General features: G+C 48.6%; 2 protein-coding genes and 2 long non-coding RNA genes across 11 annotated transcripts in view; 3 read left to right on the top strand and 1 right to left on the bottom strand.

Moving 5' to 3' along the window:
- LOC311425353 (killer cell lectin-like receptor subfamily B member 1B allele C) overlaps positions 1-18,527 on the top strand; it is an 85,380-nt gene that overhangs the window by 1,674 nt on the left and 65,179 nt on the right. The gene's annotated exons all lie outside the window — the stretch shown is intronic.
- On the top strand, positions 19-4,378 carry LOC311425386. Its single transcript, XR_014686305.1, has 2 exons — positions 19-1,181; positions 1,599-4,378. It is a non-coding gene; the product is annotated as an uncharacterized lncRNA (long non-coding RNA).
- Positions 4,454-6,687, top strand: LOC311425381. Its single transcript, XR_014686299.1, has 2 exons — positions 4,454-5,622; positions 6,042-6,687. It is a non-coding gene; the product is annotated as an uncharacterized lncRNA (long non-coding RNA).
- Positions 6,815-18,439, bottom strand: LOC311425361 (C-type lectin domain family 2 member B-like). Of its 8 annotated transcripts, XR_014686291.1 has the most exons (9): positions 17,121-18,439; positions 16,039-16,276; positions 11,456-11,669; positions 9,514-9,676; positions 9,162-9,269; positions 8,644-8,825; positions 8,157-8,260; positions 7,494-7,861; positions 6,815-7,417 (listed from the first exon to the last, which is right to left on the bottom strand). XR_014686291.1 is itself a non-coding variant. In XM_084501225.1 (8 exons), the coding sequence occupies exons 4-8, from the start codon at positions 9,599-9,601 to the stop codon at positions 7,723-7,725; spliced, it is 621 nt and encodes a 206-aa protein (XP_084357351.1). In that variant the 5' UTR covers positions 9,602-9,676; positions 11,456-11,669; positions 16,039-16,276; positions 17,121-18,439; the 3' UTR covers positions 6,815-7,722. The 8 variants fall into 8 exon arrangements, 4 of the variants coding, with proteins under 4 accessions (XP_084357351.1, XP_084357352.1, XP_084357353.1 ...); XR_014686289.1 differs by having other exon boundaries at positions 11,456-11,575; positions 16,039-18,439; XM_084501225.1 differs by having other exon boundaries at positions 6,815-7,861.

Genomic DNA, 18,527 nt, shown 5'->3' with positions numbered 1-18,527 from the left:
ACTTTATATCAATTTATTTATTTTCGTTGTATTTAAATTTTAATTTACAAGAAAGTGCTTTCTGAATAAAACCACGGACTCTTTCAGCTCCTACCACATGCCCACGGTGGCACGGAGTCCTTCTGAAACTGAGTGTGCTGATCATCGTGGTGCTGCTGGTGCTGCTGGCGGTGCTCAGTGTGCTGGGTGAGTAAAAACCACTCATAAACACGTCCAAAACCCAAGCGACCACGAGGGACTTTTTTATTTTATTTCTTTTTCACCAAGGGGTGTTCAGGGTTTTATCCTAGTGACCATCTCCATTTGGACGGGGACAATTTTGCCCCACAAGATGCATCCAACAAGAGTAAATCCCCTCTGAAACAAACAAAGAAACACAAAAACAACAAAAAAACTGCTTTTAAGGCAAGAGTGGAGAACACAAGAAACATTTTTATGCTTCTGCAAAAGTTGGGTATAGTCATGACCAGAAAGGGAGCTTGCAAAATAGCCTGGAGAACCCAACTCAGCCCTGCTCGGTTTTCACGACGTTGCCCTCAAACAGCCTCAGTCTCACCCCAAAATTTTGCCTCCAAGTTTTTCAGAAGACGCCGACTCCTCCCAATGCTCTGCAAAACAAGAGTGAGGCTGGGGGAAGGAGCAGGACAGAGCTGTGCGTGGCTCCCTCCTTGCTGCGCTACTTCTGCCGCTGGAACGGCTCCGCAGGTAACCCCTTCCCCAGGGGGGTCCCTGGGGTGCAGTGGGTGTCCCCAGGGGGCTGCAAGCCCGGCTCGGTGTCAATGAGCATGGCGAGGAAGAGCTCGTTTTGCTGATCATCTCCATCCTCTGTGGGCCTCTGGGAGGAGGAGGCACCTCTCCACCTTCCCCGTGCTCACCCCACCGTGTCCTCCTTGCGGTGGATGGGTGGGAAAAGTGGGCAGGAAAAATTTGGGAGGGGAGAGAGCTCCCTCCCCAGTGCGTCTTGGCTGGTTTGAGCGAGACCTCAAGCACATTTTGGGGTGTCTCACGGCTCCATCTCCTCTCCAGACCACGGGGGCTGCAAGCTGTGCCCCCCGTCTTGGCAGCTTTTTGGGGACCAGTGCTACCAGGTTTCCAAATCAATTGGGACTTGGATGGATGGTGAAAAAGACTGCAAAAGTCGGGGGTCCCATCTGGCCGTGCTCCGAAACACCACCGATATGGTAAGCGCAGAGTGGAGAAGGCTTGGAAACGACCCAAAAGTCCTGGGTTTTGGTGGGTAGAGGGGCAAAAACTGCCCCGGAGCTGCTGGTTGGTGGCAGGAGGCTTGGTAGCTCCAAGCCACTTCGTACTAAGGAGGTAACAGGGCTGAATCACCACCAAAAGGGCTTTGGAGGCCTCTTCCCACCTTTGGCATGGGAAGAAGGAGGGACATGGAGCTCAGGGGGAGCCTCTGGTGTCTCAGGCTCTGAATTTAAGCTCTTTCCACCCACTGAGCGAGGCAGCACCCAAGGCACAGGTGGTGTTTAGGGCCCATCTCTTTGAGGATGAACCAAATGGGTTCAAAAAGCCAGCTTTGCACCCCAACGAGCCTCTTGCTGAAGGCCTTTGGAAGCCACCACTCCTCTCCCATTCACCAGGAGCACTTAAATGAGGGGATCCAGCAGGACAGCAAGGAGAAGCTGACGGTGTGGATCGGATTAAAGGCATCCAACTACGTATGGAAATGGGTGGACAACTCCTCCTTCGATGCCACCATGTGAGTACAGCTGCAACCCTCATTGTGCGGAGCAGCTTTGCTCCACTTCAGCCCCAATATCTTCAATATTTGGTGTCTGCAACAGCTTTTTAAACCCCCCGAATGACTTTATAGCCCAAAAGTTGGCTGTACTGAGCACTGTAACCCACCATCTCATCACACCTATGCAGCCAATGTGGTTTTAATGCCCTGGGCATGCTCCAGTGGAGGAAGGAGCCAGATGGTAGTGCAAGCACAGCAATCTGCACGCGCATCTGGGCAAGCCCGCAGCAAGAAGCCTCCTGGAGCCCAGTGAGACAGGCTGGGGGAGAAGCTCCCATTGCCCCCTCACCCAAGAGCAAAAGGAGCTGCCTTTGAGTGCTGACGGTTTTGGTTTGCAGGTTCAGTTCCCATGGGAGTACGGAGAACGGCTGCGCAACATTGAAAGACAAGAAGCTGGAGGTCGATGGCTGTGGGAGCGACCACAAGTGGGTTTGCCAGACAAAACCCTTCCATCTCCTTTCAAAGACTGCAGGAGACAGAGAGCTGTGTGGTGCCCACCCCGAAAAGCCCAGCCTGCAGGATGCTTGCTGCTAATATTTGGGGTGAAGCCAACCCTCCTTGTTACAGCTCTGCGAGGAATTTCGGGGTTTGAAGCCAACCAATCACAGCTGAGACTATCAGTGTATGGACTGGTGAAATTAGCATGTGGTTTATTTTTTATTATTATTATTATTATTATTAAAAAAAGCATACCTATATGTACACACAGACTATTTGTTCCATTCTTGCTTTGTCCTCCTTCCAACAGAAAATGTATAGTAAAAAAGTAGCATAACTCCATAGCACGTCAGATTTGTAGGTTTCAAATCTGTTGTTACAAACATACAGGATTATGAAAGTTCATGCCATGTGACTAAGAGCACAGATAAAATGCTTCTTAAACCCAAATAGGCTTGCTGCAGTGACTGCTTCCCTGGGGAGCCTGTTCCAGTGTGCAACCACCCTCTTGATGAAGAACCTCTTCCTGATGTCCAGCCTGAACTTCCCCTGCCTCAGCTTGACAGCATTCCGCGGGTCCTATCCCTGGTCACTAAAGAGAAGAGATCGGCGCCTGTCCCTCCACTCCACCTCAGGAGGAAGCTGTAGGCCATGATGAGGTCTGCCATCAGCCTCCTCTTTTTGAGGCTGAACAAGTCAAGCCCCCTTAGCAGCTCCTCATACGTCTTCCCCTCTGGGCTCTTCACCATCTCTGTGGCTCTTCTCTGGACACTCTCCAACACTTTAATGTCCTTTTTGTGCTGTGGTGCCCAAAACTGCACACAGTACTCGAAGGGGAGGCCGGCCCAGCGCAGAGCAGAGCGGGACAATCACCTCCCTCAACCGATTAGTGATATAGTGCTTGATGCACCCCAGGGCTCTCCTGGCTGCCAGGGCAGACTGCTGGCTCATATTCATTCACCTTGCTATCCTCCCCTCTTATACCCTTGTCTCCACAGCAGTTCTTTTCAAAACACCTTTTCATTGGTCAAACAACTTTGCATATAACAACAGCAAACACCCAGCAACTTCCATGCCTTAATGGCTGGAGAACAAGAGACCAGCAGGAGAACAAGAAACCTGAGACTGCATGGAGTCTCCTGAATCACCCTTCTTTGTTCCCTCTAAACTCTTTTATATTCCTGATGGCCTCATCCTTAAGAGTCTAATGTTATCTCAGCCACGGGGCTTTCCAACCCCCATGGCCACACTCCCAAATCTCCCCCTTTTTTTATTAATATCAACCATTGTCTCAACACGAATTACCACTCCATATATAACAGGGGCATTGCACGGCCGTGAGCTGTGGCAGGAAGCTCCGGCCCCGCCGCTGGTTTGCACTTCAGCGTTGCAGCTCTGAGCATTTTGGTTTCCTGTCCTCCGGACTCCATCGTGTCCCCTCCACCTGCTGCGTGTCCTCCTGCCATGGAGGATGAGGATGGCTACATGGCCTTGGACAGGCGATGCAAGCGGGATGCTGCGGAGAGGCCGGGACCCCCCCGGGACACAGGTAGCGGGGTCCGGTCCTCCGTCCCCACCACGGCTTTGTGGTGGCGAGAGGATACCCCGGGTGGCGATTGCTTGGCGGGGGGAAGAAGTGGGGTGCGAGAAGCAGCTCTTGGGGTCCCAGAGAGTCGCTCAAGCTGGGGAAACTGAGAGGAGGCCTGGGGAGGACGCTTGTCTGTGATAAGCTCAGTATCGTGGAATAAAAATGGTTTTGCACCAGAACTGGGAACATGAGAAAGCAGAGGAAATACCAGAGAGGCGGTTCCATAGTTCCATGAGGGCTGGAGATGGGTAAAGTGTGAGAAAAGAGAGAGAAAGGAAGCATTTTTAGGACTTCTGCTGTACAGTACTCCCTTGCACGGCAAAGTGCTCGGCAGTACACCCCCATTTTCTAGAGCCATAAATTTGGTGTAACTGGGAAGCTACAGCTCAGCTTCTCCCCATCCCCTCCAAGTTCCTGATGGCTTTGCTGTAGCCAAAGCTGCCCCACGGCAAGCAGCAAGACCCTTGTAAGGAGGGTCCTGGGGTGGGAGAAGCAGAAAGGTTGTGATCATTGGGTTTTCACTTGGTTTTTGTTTTTTTTTTTTGGTTTATGTGCAGGTAGCAAAGCGTCTGTCAAGATCTGCTCAAAGAGAGGGGCTCTAAAAAAATATTATTTTTATATTGTATTTATTATTTTTTATTTATTTATTTGATATTACTTTATATCAATCTATTTATTTTCGTTGTATTTAAATTTTAATTTACAAGAAAGTGCTTTCTGAATAAAACCACGGACTCTTTCAGCTCCTACCACATGCCCACGGTGGCACGGAGTCCTTCTGAAACTGAGTGTGCTGATCATCGTGGTGCTGCTGGTGCTGCTGGTGGTGATCAGTGTGCAGGGTGAGTAAAAACCACTCATAAACACGTCCAAAACCCAAGCGACCATGAGGGACTTTTTTATTTTATTTCTTTTTCACCAAGGGGTGTTCAGGGTTTTATCCTAGTGACCATCTCCATTTGGATGGGGACAATTTTGCCCCACAAGATGCATCCAACAAGAGTAAATCCCCTCTGAAACAAACAAAGAAACACAAAAACAACAAAAAAACTGCTTTTAAGGCAAGAGTGGAGAACACAAGAAACATTTTTATGCTTCTGCAAAAGTTGGGTATAGTCATGACCACAAAGGGAGCTTGCAAAATAGCCTGGAGAACCCAACTCAGCCCTGCTCGGTTTTCACGACGTTGCCCTCAAACAGCCTCAGTCTCACCCCAAAATTTTGCCTCCAAGTTTTTCAGAAGACGCCGACTCCTCCCAACGCTCTGCAAAACAAGAGCGAGGCTACGGGAAGGAGCAGGATGGAGGAGTGTGTGATTCCCTCCCTGCTGCGCTACATCTGCCACTGGAACGGCTCTGCAGGTAACCCCTTCCCTGGGGGGGTCCCTGGGGTGCAGTGGGTGTCCCCGGGGGGCTGCAAGCCCGGCTCAGTGTCAATGAGCATGGTGAGGAAGAGCTCGTTTTGCTGATCATCTCCATCCTCTGTGGGCCTCTGGGAGGAGGAGGCACCTCTCCACCTTCCCCGTGCTTACCCCACTGTTTCCTCCTTGTGGTGGATGGGTGGGAAAAGCGGGCAGGAAAAATCTGGGAGGGGAGAGAGCTCCCTCCCCAGTGCGTCTTGGCTGATTTGAGCGAGACCTCAAGCACATTTTGGGGTGTCTCACGGCTCCATTTCCTCTCCAGACCACGGGGGCTGCAAGCTGTGCCCCCAGTATTGGCAGCTTTCTGGGGACCAGTGCTACCAGGTTTCCAAATGGACTGGGACTTGGATGGATGGTGAAAAAGACTGCAAAAGTCGGGGGTCCCATCTGGCCGTGCTCCGAAACACCACCGATATGGTAAGCGCAGAGTGGAGAAGGCTTGGAAACGACCCAAAAGTCCTGGGTTTTGGTGGGTAGAGGGGCAAAAACTGCCCCGGAGCTGCTGGTTGGTGGCAGGAGGCTTGGTAGCTCCAAGCAACCACCTGCTAAGAGGTGGGAACAGGGCTGAATCACTTCCTAAAGGGCTTTGGAGGCCTCTTCCCACCTTTGGCATGGGAAGAAGGAGGGACACAGAGCTCAGGGGGAGCCTCCGGTGTCTCGGGCTCTGAATTTAAGCAATTTCCACCCACTGAGTGAGGCAGCACCCAAGGCACAGGTGGTGTTTAGGGCCCATCTCTTTGAGAATGAACCAAATGGGTTCAAAAAGCCAGCTTTGCACCCCAATGAGCCTCTTGCTGAAGGCCTTCAGAAGCCAACACTCCTCTCCCATTCACCAGGAGCACTTCAGTGAGATCATCCGCCAGGACAAGCGACCGGTGTGGATTGGATTAAAGGCATCCAACTACATATGGAAATGGGTGGACAACTCCTCCTTCGATGCCACCACGTGAGTACATCTGCAACCCACGGTGTGCGGAGCAGCTTTGCTCCACTTCTGCCCCAAGATCTCCAATATTTGGTATCTGCGACAGATTTTTAATCCCTCCGAATGGCTTTATAGCCCAATAGTTGGCTGTACGAAGCACTATTACCCAACATCTAATCACCCCTACGCAGCCAACGTGGTTTTAACGCCCTGGGCATGCTCCAGTGGAGGAAGGAGCCAGATGGTAGTGCAAGCACAGCAATCTGCACGCGCATCTGGGCAAGCCCGCAGCAAGAAGCCTCCTGGAGCCCAGTGAGACAGGCTGGGGGAGAAGCTCCCATTGCCCCCTCACCCAAGAGCAAAAGGAGCTGCTTTTGAGTGCTGACGGTTTTGGTTTGCAGGTTCAGTTCCCATGGGAGTACGGAGAACGGCTGCGCAACATTGAAAGACAAGAAGCTGGAGGTCGATGGCTGTGGGAGCGACCACAAGTGGGTTTGCCAGACAAAACCCTTCCATCTCCTTTCAAAGACTGCAGGAGACAGAGACCTGTGTGGTGCCCACCCCGAAAAGCCCAGCCTGCAGGACGCTTGCTGCTAATATTTGGGGTGAAGCCAACCCTCCTTGTTACAGCTCTGCGAGAAATTTCAGGGTTTGAAGCCAACCAATCACAGCTGAGACTATCAGTGTATGGACTGGTGAAATTAGCATGTGGTTTATTTTTTTTTTTATTAAAAAAAACCATACCTATATGTACACACAGACTGTATTTGTTGCATTCTTGCTTTGTCCTCCTTCCAACAGAAATAGGCTTGCTGCAGTGACTGCTTCCCTGGGGAGCCTGCTCCAGTGTGCAACCACCCTCTTGATGAAGAACCTCTTCCTGATGTCCAGCCTGAACTTCCCCTGCCTCAGCTTGACACCATTCCGTGGGTCCTATCCCTGGTCACTACAGAGAAGAGATCGGCGCCTGTCCCTCCACTCCACCTCAGGAGGAAGCTGTAGGCCATGATGAGGTCTGCCATCAGCCTCCTTTTTTTGAGGCTGAACAGGCCAAGTGCCCTCAGCAGCTCCTCATACGTCTTCCCCTCTGGGCCCTTCACCATCTCTGTGGCTCTTCTCTGGACACTCTCCAACACTTTAATGTCCTTCTTGTGCTGTGGTGCCCAAAACTGCACACAGTACTCAAAGGGGAGGCCGGCCCAGTGCAGAGTAGAGCGGGACAATCAACTCCCTCGACTGATTAGTGATATAGTGCTTGATGCACCCCAGGGTATGGGATGCATCAAGCTATTGGGCTATAAAGCCATTCAGGGGGATTAAAAAGCTGTCACAGATACCAAATATGGAAGATATTGGGGGCAACCCTCCTGGCTGCCAGGGCAGACTGCTGGCTCATATTCATTCACCTTGCTCTCAGCTAAAACTCCCAGATCCCTCTCGTCGCTGGACAGTACAGAAGATTGAATGAGCCTGCAAGAATCTGAGCAGAAAGGAAATTCTAATAATGTTGCTGCAAAAAAGCAGGTTTAAGTAAGTTTTTACCAGCTTTTGTGCTAGTCATGGCACAAGCATTATGTTTATGAGATCTATTACTAGGGGTAAATCTTTTGCCTCCACTCGACGTAGTTGTTGGGCCTGCTGCAGATCCAGTATTTCTCCGTGTTGCAGAAGGCTGAGCTGATCTTCTCCTGGTTTAGGTAAGCACAAGGGCCACCTCCCCGCACCTCAAACCTGCAATGCAGACACACTCAGGAGTGAGCAGAAAAGAAAGTAGGAAAACTACCCTAAAAACGGGAAGAAAACCTAGGGTTTCCTCTCCTGGGAAGGTCAGAAGGGGCAGTGTTCAAGGTTTAATAGGGGTTCAGAGCTCAGCATCCTTGGTCCGCACCAAGCCTCCCATGGAAAACCAGCGGTGCGGTGGCAGGAGAAGGTCCCCGTCCCAAAAGAGGCCATCCCAGACCCTATAAGAACTCCTGCCCTAATTGCCAACCCGAAGCACCCAACCCTGACAGGCGGAGGGACTGACCAGTTGTTGAAGGCTGTGCCATTGGTCCACCTCAGCTGGCCATTGTCTTCCTCGTGCAGCCCGAACCAGTGGTTTGCTGGGCCCTTGTAGCGCTTGATGAAAGCCTTTAGAGAAAAAAGGAAAAAAAAAAAGAAAGAAAGAAAAGGGTTTAGGTGATCCTGTCTATCTAAAATACAACTCAGCCAGCAATAGGAACCCTGCAATAGGAAGGTGATTTGATTTGAGAGATGTGAGTATTCTACAATTTCACAGAAAAAGGAAGCCCCTTGAGGGCAAAGATCGGGACAGCACCCATCTGGACGCAGGGAGGGAGTTTTGGAGAAAATAATGTGATATTGCTCACTCCCCAGCCTGGGCTGTTGCTTTCCCCAGAGCATCTTCTTCTGGCTTTGGCAGTGGGTGATATTTGGGGGAAAATGGGTTTTTGGTCTGGTCCCACACATTTTCCACACCAGAGCCTGTGTTGGGACTCGTGCCCAGTTCTCACCAGTTCCTCCAGGCTGTCTATGGAGGTCAGGGAGGCTTCCATGGCCTTGCACTTCTCCAAGCTGGTTTTCCAGTTGCTTTCATTCTCTGAGAAATAGTAGCACTTGCTGTGGAAGCCAATCCACATGGCTGGGCACACGTCGGAGAATTGGGGATGTGATGAGTGAGACTGCAGACGCACAACTGTAAAAGGAGAAAACCGAGCAGGTGAGATGCACGGACAGCCACAAAAAAAAAAAAAAAAAAAAAAAAAGGCAGAAAAATAGCATTTTTTTAATTATATGTATTCCCCTCCAGCAAATGTAGGGGGGTTGGGATGCACCAAAATGGGGCACCTGCTTGGAAAGGCTGAGTAGAGCCTGGTTGAGGGACCAAAAGGGGGTGCCCCATGAAGCAGGCTCAGTGCTATGCTTGGGGGGCTTCTTATCCTGCTGGGAAAACCCTGGAATTCCCCACTCCATCCCTGAAACAGGTTTCTGGCCCATCTCCCTGTTGTGGGGATGCTCCAGTGGGACTCACCAGTCAAGGCCACCAGCAGAACGAGGGCAAGGACAATCAGCACCACACACAGCACAGCCAGCTTTTGTACACGACGACATTTCTTTTCCATCCCATGGGGGCTGGAGTCTGGTGGAGAAGAGAGCAGGAGATGTGGGCTGGGTCTTTCCACCCCCCATTTGCCCTTTTTCTGCTGGATCCACGGTTGATCCTATAACCCTCCCCCTTGGGATAGGAGCTCCCTTCTTTGAGGTCCTCCAGGTGATTCAGAGGTAAAATTCAGAGTCTGTCCTCCCCCCACCAAAACACCCTGCCTGGTGCCCATCCCACCAGTGCCCCACTGGAGCCAGATCTCGCTTTCCCCCAGCATTACCCCATTTGCATTGTTTTTCTGCATCTCTTGGAGGGTTCAGCACTTCTTCTTGGCCGGGGTGAGTTTTTTCTTGGGCTCCTTTCCCCATGGCTGGCAAGGAAATGTCGGGTCTCACTGATCACATCCACACATCCAGGGCTGTCTCAGCAACTGGCTGAGCACACTGTGATAGCAAGGAGAGGGTTGAGTGTTGGGGGGCCAGCAAAGCCCCCCGTGTCTGAGGACTTGTGGGGATCTGGAGGGGACATGGGGAAACCGTGGTTGGGGAGAGGGCTTGTGGTCTGCTGGAGGGGAATGGAGGAAGGGTGAAAGGATGGGAGAAAGGAAGAAAGAAAAGATGAAGAAAGAAAGAGAAGGAAAAAAAAAAAAGAGAGAGAAAGAAAAGGAGAAAAAGAAAGAGAAGGAGAAAAGAGAAAGAAGTTTAAACTGACTTTAAATGCTAAAAAAAAATTAAAGGAAGTGCACTGCCTATCAGGGTTAAAAGCTCAAAGGGAGTTGAGCTGTTTGTCACAGAACACCCTCCGCCAGCTGGCTTCAGCTCAGCAAGCAAGCAGGAAGCTGAATTTGAAAAAAAGCAGAGGAGGTAATAAGTCACCATCTGTTTGTGCTGACATTCTTGGCTTGCAGTCACTCCATATCTCAGTCTCCCCTGCAACGATAACAGGCTGTGCTGGCTGCTGTTCAAACAGAGCAGCTCTTGCACCACAGATCTTGTCACTGTTGTTGGGAAATAATTAACAAGAAAAAACTATTTCCAAAACATCCTTCATCTATGTTGCAAACATTTAGGAATAAGCTCCTAAGGAGGAGAAAGGTTTTGGTTTTGAGTGAATACAGCAGCACGCAAGGAAAAATTGTAGGACCCATATTCAGTGCTAGGGGTCGTGCTGGGAAATAGTGTTTTGAAAGAAGTTTTAGGATTGAATTTGGCAGGGGATAATAAAAATTTGTAATAAGTGTGGGATGCAGGTACCCCAAACTCTGTAGTACAAAGCCTGGCTCAGCTTCAAATTTGGCTTGCATGAGCTAAAACTACCCTAACCCAACTAAGACTTCTCTGAAAACCAAATGTCAGTTTCTGATACCAGTAAGGAAACTGATAGCGTTTAATGCTTTCGTTTCTTCATTTCAAGAGAAGAGCTTCTCCTTTTGGTTAAGCTTCCATTTTGTAACAATTGTAAAATTAAGCAAAATTCCCTTGAAAAAAGCACACACGTTGGTGGGTTTTGCACCCTGCAGACTCAAAAGAGCCTGAGCTTGTAACCAGGTTTTATTTCTTCCCCCCCCCAGTCTGCTTTTTTACTGCAGCTCCCTCCAGATTATTAATTCTACTGATCAGTATTATTTTTCGCTTCATTTCATCTTTATTTTTCTTTTAATTCCCTTCCAGGAAAAGCACAAAGAAAGCACCCAGATGCTTTAGCTAGAAGAGAAACTCGGAAAGCTCTCCCAAAGTAACAAACAGGCAAAAATATCCAGCAAAAACAGATGGAAATGTTTAAAACCAGAAAACAAAACAAAACAAAAAAAATTCCCTAGGAGTTCTAAATATCTGCAAGAAGATTCACACAGCCCTTGAGGCAGCAGAAGCTTCACTAAAGCCAGCTGAAAAGGACAAATTTGGGAATGTGTTTTTTTTTTGTCTTTTCCCAGAAAATATGAGTGGCAGGCAAGCTCACTGGGTGCACAATTTTGGATTTAAAAAAGGGAGAGAACATGAGGAGAATGAGAAAAAAAACAGCACAAATGCAAAAAGAAAGGCGAGAAAGAGACAAAGAGGGTGGAAAAACGGGAGAGGAGAAAGGAATAAAAAAATCTGTAAAAAAATAAAGAAGATAGAGACCTGCCCTGGCTGGCTGCTCATTCCCTCCCCATTTCAGCCCTGAGTTGAGCGTTTCTTGCTCAGCTGGCCCCAAATTTAGTTTCTCAGACGTGGACTTACCCCAGCAGTACTCTGCCTAGTCCTGGTTTCCTGTGTGAGTCATTCTGTTCGTTGCGCAGTCCTGTAACAACGAGGGAGGGGTAGCACTCAGCCTGCCTACTGCTGATGTGGTAGGAACGCCTTCTCACCAAGATATATAACCCTCTTGACCAAGAGGGCTAAAGATTTCCAAACACCACTGGCTGTTCCTTGAAATTCTGTTAGAAATTTTTTCCTGTTTATGAAAGAGGAAGGAAAGCAATCTTCTGTTATTTTTCTTGAAACAAAGTGGGGAGAACTTAAGACCCCCAGGGGGAGTAATTCTGCATGTCCTAATACAACACAAGGTGTTTCCCTCTGAGCTACTTTGCAAAGGTTTGCATGCAAAGTGGGGGGCCACAGTAATGTGGCTTTGACTCACCCCTTCCTGTGGCAAAACTGAAGTTTATGAAGGTGTTTGAGGTCTGGTGGGCTGCTCAAAATAACCTTTTGTACCCTCAAAATAAGATTATCTTTTTGTTTGTTTGTTTGTTTCCTTGTGGGTGCAGAGGGCAAAGGGGAGATGGGGCGAGGATGACTCCCAGGAGATCAAGATGATTTTTCCCCTTTGGGATGGGCAAACTCACAGCTGGGGGCTCAGAAAGGGGAGCCTGTCTCCATCTGTTGTGGGTTTACGTGGCAGGGTTTCGGTAGCAGGACTCCATGTCCCAAAGGATATCAAGCATAATAATTCGTGTCAAGAAGTTGGTTGATATTAATAAAGAAGGGGGAGATGTGGAATTTGGCCATGGCGGTCAGAAAGCCCCGTGGTTGATGATAACATCAGCCTCTTAAGGATGAGGCCATCAGGAATATAAAAGAGTTTAGAGGGAACAAAGAAGGGTGATTCAGGAGACTCCATGCAGTCTCCAGTTTCTTGTTCTCCAGCCATTAAGGCATGGAAGTTGCTGGGTGTTTGCTGTTGTTATATGCAAAGTTGTTTGACCAATGAAAAGTTGTTTTTGAAAAGTACTGCTGTGGAGACAAAGGTATAAGAGGGGAGCCTGTCCTCAAGACGAAAAAGGCAACACAATGTGATGAAGTTATGTTATCAATAAAAAAGCAGAAAGAAGGAGTGAAAAGGAGCAGGCTAGTAGAATGGAGACCAGGACGGGAACAGGCACATTGATTGCCTCATGAAGATAGGTTCGGCCAAACTCAGCAAACTGCTCAGAGAAGCTTGTACAGAAAGTCGCTGGAAATAGGTGCACAGGAGCTGGAAGGAAGCTCAGGCTGAGAGAAGCGGACCTGTGCACACAACTGCCCCTCGCTGATAAGCAGCTGCGCATTATGGGGAATCATACGTCCTTAGGAACAAAGTCCTGGTAACCTTACAGCTTATTCTCCTTCTTAACAATCGGACAGTTTATGAGCCTGAAACATGGGACCAAACTGAGGTCAAGGTGTGGGACTCTGCAACTAAAAACGACAAGGTTGCAGTGGGATTGCTGGGCACCTGGTGAGCAATCTCTGAGGCCTTAAAGAGCCATGTGGAGCGACAATCACAAATGTGTGGTTTGCCAGACAGTGAGGGAGCTGTGGGCTCCTTTACTGATCCGACTGCTACGCCATGGGCCCCTCTGCTGCTACAGCCATCGAAGGCTTTTTCTGTTCTGCTCCCTGTTGACCTGAACGTGCCTTTTGATCCAGGCACTATTGACCTTCAAAAGGAGATGGGAGATGGATATGCTTTTCTTCGATCCAGGAAGAACGGGATACATAAGGCCCAAAGACCGAGTTGCTTGACAACTTAAAGGGAGACATATTGTTCAAAAGGAATGGAAAAAGGAGACTTGTTTGTAATCAAGAAAAAGAATGGAAAATGGAGACTGTTAAGTCATGGAACTTAAAGGATTGTTTGTTACCTTTTCTGATTGCACGTATGTATAGGTGTACTCGGGTTTAGTATGTAAAAGAAATGTTCTGTATATTTGGAACATTTGATGTTCGTGTGTGCGTGTTGGTGGAGCGTAGACTCCCCGCACACCCAGCGCTGTTTACTTGCCTTTTATAAATATTCTTTTATAAACATTACGTAATTCAAATCGAGTTGTATCTTCATTTATAACACTCGCTATCTGGCAAACCATACTTTTATGACTGTGGCCCCTCATGGCTCTTTAAGGCCTCAGAGATTGCTCGCCAGGTGCCCAGCAATCTCACCGCAACCTTGTCATTTTTAGTTGCAGAGTCCAACACCTTGACCTCAGTTTGGTCCCATGTTTCAGGCTCATAAACTGTCCGATTTTTAAGAAGGAGAATAAGCTGTAAGGTTACCAGGACAGTCTTTGTTCCTAAGGACGTTTCTTTATTTCTTTCATTTCTTTGTTTCTTTATAACAGATCCGATATGGACAGGTGTGCTGAGGGAGGGAAGATGAAACCATTCGGGCAGCAAAGAGTTAAAGAGTGGGCGTGATCACTGAGCAAGAAAACCACAACATTTCGGGGAAACGAAACGGCAGAGGGGGTGTGGAGGAAGTGACTAAGTGCATTTGTGTGCCCTTGTCTAGTTTTACTTCAGATATTCAAAGAATCAATCATCAAGGCGGGAAAAGACCCCCAAAATGAAGGCCCACCCATCCCCCTCCCACCAATGTCACCCCCTAAACCATGTCCCCAAGCACCACGTCCAACCTTTCCCTGAACACCCCCAGGGACGGTGACTCCACCACCTCCCTGGGCAACCCATCCCAGTGCCTAACCACACTTTCTGAGAAGTGTCTCCTAATTTTCAACCTCAACCTCCCCTGGCACTACTTGGGGCTGTTCCTTCAGGTCCTATCACTACTTATCTGTGAGAAGGGGCCAACCCCCTGCTCCCACACCTTCCTTTCAGGTAGCTGTAGGGAGCCATAAGGTCTCCCTGCCCAATTCCCCAACTGGTCTCCCAGTACCGACCCCTGAGGGACTCCACTAGATATAGGCCTCCAACTTGACTCTGTCCCACTGACCACAACCCTCTGGCTTCTTCCCTTCAGCCTCTTCACAGCCCACCTCACTACCCCATCTTCCAGACCACACTTCCTCTGTTTAGCTGTGGGGATGCTGTGGGAGATGGTGTCAAAGCCTTTACTGAAATCAAGATAGCCACGTCCGCTGCTTTACCATCATCTATTCACCCAGTTATATCCTCATAAAAAGCTGTCAGCTTGGTCAAGCACAACTCCCTTGGTGAAGCAAAGTGTGCCTACAATGCCCCTAATGTTAGTTGTATCTGTGATGTATTTAAAGAAGCCCTTTTGTTGTCATTTATCCCTTGAGTAAGGTTGAATTTTAGGGAGGCCTTTGCTTTCCTAGTTGCCTCTCTACATCAGCTAACAGCCTTATATTCCTCCCACATGGCCAGCCCCATGACCTTTAGACACTCCTCTCCCACTCAAGTTTGCCAAGCAGATGCCTGGTTAACCATTGAGGTCTCCTGAACTCTACCATCTCTTGCTGACTGCAACACCTCCCTGAGCAACTTGTTCCCAGTCCTAATCACTAATTCCGGGGAAAAAATTTCTCCAAATTTCCAACCTGAACCTCCCCTGGCACAACTTGCAGCTATTTCCTCTAGTCTGATCTTTAATTATCTGTGATAACAGGCCGACCCCCAGGTCACCACAAGTGCCTTTCAGATCGTTTCAAAAAGGATACAGCTCATTGTGGTAGTTGCGTAGGGGATATGGCTCAGACTTCCCCAGAATTTCCAGCATCAAGGGGCACTTTGGGGTACATTTTGGTGCTTTCCCCATCTTCCCACTGCATTTTTTCCTGTCGGAAAGGTCTCCACTGGGGCAGTGTGAGCACAACCATGTTTGTTTCTCGGGAAGGGGAATGCACTGGTTTTAGGGCCGGGGCTGAATCCATCACCTGCTTCGAGCTGGCTGAGCCCAGCCAGGTTTTGGAGCTCCCCAAAAAAATATAGTGGGAGAAGGACCGAAAGCTGCTGGAGTGGGATCCCCATCCCACCTCCTTTCTGTGTCACGGACACCCAAGATCTCATTGGGAAGGTGCCAGGATAGGTCCCAGCCCACCACCTATGGGAAGGGACACGAAAACCATTTCTGCATGAGCAGATGCAACAGCAAGGCCATTGGTAGATGGCCACAGGTTTCTTGCCCTGGACCAGTTAATCTAGGACTGAAAAAACGAGCCCTTTGTGGTTATTAAACCCATAGACACCAGAGTGGGGACAAGGTGAGGAGAAGGCAAGGTGAGAAGACAGCAAAGGACTTGACTTCAGGTCTTGCTGCTTTCAATTTTGTCACAACAGCAAATTTTGGAGGTAAATTGCTTTCCAATTTGAGAATGAGGACAATGAGAAAAAAAGAAGAAAAGAAAAAAAAAAGAAAAAGAAAAAAAAAAACAGCACAAACACGTAAAGAAATGCGAGAAAGAGACAGAGGGTAGAAAAGTGGGAGAGGGCAAGGGAACAAAAAAAAAAATCTTAAGAAAAAAAAGAAGGAAAGAAGATGGAAACCCATCCTGACTGGCTGCTCCTTCCCTCCCCATTTCAGCCCCTAGCCGAGCGTTGCTTGCTCAGCTGGCCCCGATTTTGTTACTCACACGTGGACTTACCCTAAGAGCAGTGTGTCTACTCGTGGTGTCTTATGTCTTGCTTGTGCTGCAATTCAGTGAAGGAGAGGAGGAGGTGCTGCAGAAGCAGGGAGTTAAACTTAAAGCGAGGGGAGGGGTATTGCTCAGCCTGTGATCCTGCAGAAGAGCAGTGGCAGTAGGAACGCCTCTCTTGACCAATATATGTAAAGTGACTCAAACCTCGCTGGCTGCCACTTGAACACAGGTTGTAAATGTTTGCCTGTTAGCAAAAGGCGAAGGAAAGCAATCCTCTGTTACTTTTATTGAAGATAGCCAGTGGAAGGAGTTTAAGGCCCCCGGGGGGGGGGAATGCTGCATGTAGTGCTGTAACGCTGAAAGCACCAAAACAACATTTTATTGTCTGAGCTGGCTTGCAAAGACTTGCATGCAAAGTGGGGGTCAATGGTAACGTGGTTTTGACTCACCTCTTCCTGGGGCAAAACTGAAGTTTTTGAGGATGTTTGAGGTCTGGTTGGCTGCTCAAAATAACCTTTTGTCCCCTCAAAATAGGATTATCTTTTTGTTTGGTTGTTTGTTTTCTTGTGGGTGCAGAGGGCAAAGGGGAGATGGGGCGAGGAGGACTCCCAGGAGATCAAGATGATTTTTCCCCCTCAGGGTGGGCAAACACACGGCTGGGGGCTCAGAAAGGGGAACCTGTCTCCATGTGTTATGGGTTTACTTGGCAAGGTTTCAGTAGCAGGACTCCACGTCCCAAAGGACATTGAGCCCCACAGGATGCAGCTGAGTCTCTGCACATTTGGGGAGCCTGAAGGACACTGCCAGGAGCACGAGGGATGGATCCGATGGGGAAAAGTGTGCTGGGGGAGGGAGAATGAAACCATCTGGGCAGCAACAAGATAAATGACGGTGATTTCCACAGCACTGAGCAAGATAACCCAGGCATTTTGTGGGAATTCAGTGGGAAGGAGGCGGAGCAAGCGGCTGTGTGCATTTGTGCACCCGTGGCTGCTTTCCTCATCCCAGACACCCTTTGGCATTGCAAATTGCTCCCTGAAGTCCCCCAAAATGTATTATTATTTTTTTCCCCAGGCATATCCCAGCACCTGTGTGGTTAAAGGCGGCTGTGCTGCTGTCGCCGAGCCTCCTCCCAGTCTCAGCCGTGATAGTTCAGAGCATCCAGAGGAAGTTCTTCCCATGACAGCAGGGTGTAGCTTGTCACAAAACAATTCCCAGTTGTTTTGTCCCAGGAAATTATTTCATGCTGCATTGTTCATTATTCCTAATCTCTCTTCTCCCTGCTTCCTCCAATGCTGTGTGAGTAGGGGTGTTACCAAAGCTGTGGATCAGCAATTGGTGTGCTGAGAAACTTTTTTTTTTTCCCCCTTTAAATACTGCCCCTTGCTCTAACCACTCCCCCTTGCTAATGAAGATATTGAGGAGGAGTGGCCAAAAAATAAAAATAAAAAGAGAAGCGCACATTTCCATTAGAAACCTGCCCGTTTGCTAAAACACATATTTTCTCCCAGACAAAGCTGTGGGCAGCTCTTGGAGACACAGGAGCTCTGCAGAGCATGCAGCACACGATGAGAAGGCATTGGAAGCTTTCCATCAAATGCCATATGTTCAGGCCATATTTTCTGCTTTTAAACCAGCAGTAACCAGAGCACCAAATTCCTCAGCCGCCAAGGCAGAAGGAATCTCTAGAAATTTGCTTTATGTTTTCACAGAATGATAAAATTGTAGGGGTTGGAAGGGACCTCGAGAAATCATCAGGTCCAACCCCCATTTCCTTCAAAAATGACAAATTTTGCAAGAAAGCCATCTTTCAATTTTTTTTTTTTTTTCAATTTTATCTTTAAAGCTAGAGCAGCGTCTCTTCACACTTGGGTTTGAAAGAGCACATTTAGGTTGGCCACAGACTGGTGAAAACATCCCTTTTATGGAGAAAAAAAGGGTTTTTGAACATGCTGGGTGGCAGCTTTATAGCGGGTTTGCTCCCTGCAAGTGTAAATGATTTTTGCCCGGCTCAATTCCTCTACTCCCTGCCCTTTGCAAACCCAAAGCTCAATTTTCATCCGCTGATTTTTGAAGTTTTCCGGAATTGGGACCCATGCCTGGAGGGAGCTTTGGGTCAGCTGGGGCGAAGCCTTCGTGATCCAGAGCAGGAGTAGTCATTGTGTGTTGCTCCCTCTACTGGAGAAAATAAGGTGATAATAATGTGTTTTGGGTTGGGAAAGGTTGTATTTGAGGTGGTCGAATAAAAAGGGGGTTTATAGGTTAGTTTTGGGCAGCTCCAGCCCCAAAAGAGAGGGGGTGAAGCAGGAAAGAGGGGACGGGCTACTGGGATGGACCAAGCTCTGGGTTTTGGGTGAAGGATGGAGTTTGGAAGAGGAACCTATTTACAAAAAAAAAAAAAAAAAAAAAAAATCAAACACAGTGGATGCAAAATCATTTGAACCAAAATTTTGGGTGTTGCAAGGATGCCTAAAAATCCCCAACATGAATTTGTA

Source organism: Aythya ferina, assembly GCF_964211825.1.
Source record: "Aythya ferina genome assembly, chromosome: 30".
NCBI classification, from domain to species: Eukaryota; Metazoa; Chordata; class Aves; order Anseriformes; family Anatidae; genus Aythya; species Aythya ferina.
Note: the sequence above shows the minus strand (reverse complement) of the source record. Positions and strands in the feature narration are given on the sequence as shown.

Coding starts and splice junctions, on each gene's coding strand:
- LOC311425361 (XM_084501227.1), bottom strand. CDS start 9,601: ATGGGGAAAGGAGCCCAAGAAAAAACTCACCCCGGCCAAGAAGAAGTG. Junction 9,270..9,513: donor AGAAAAACAATGCAAATGGG/GTAATGCTGGGG, acceptor CTTCTCCACCAG/ACTCCAGCCCCCATGGGATG. Junction 8,826..9,161: donor TCTGCTGGTGGCCTTGACTG/GTGAGTCCCACT, acceptor CTCCTTTTACAG/TTGTGCGTCTGCAGTCTCAC.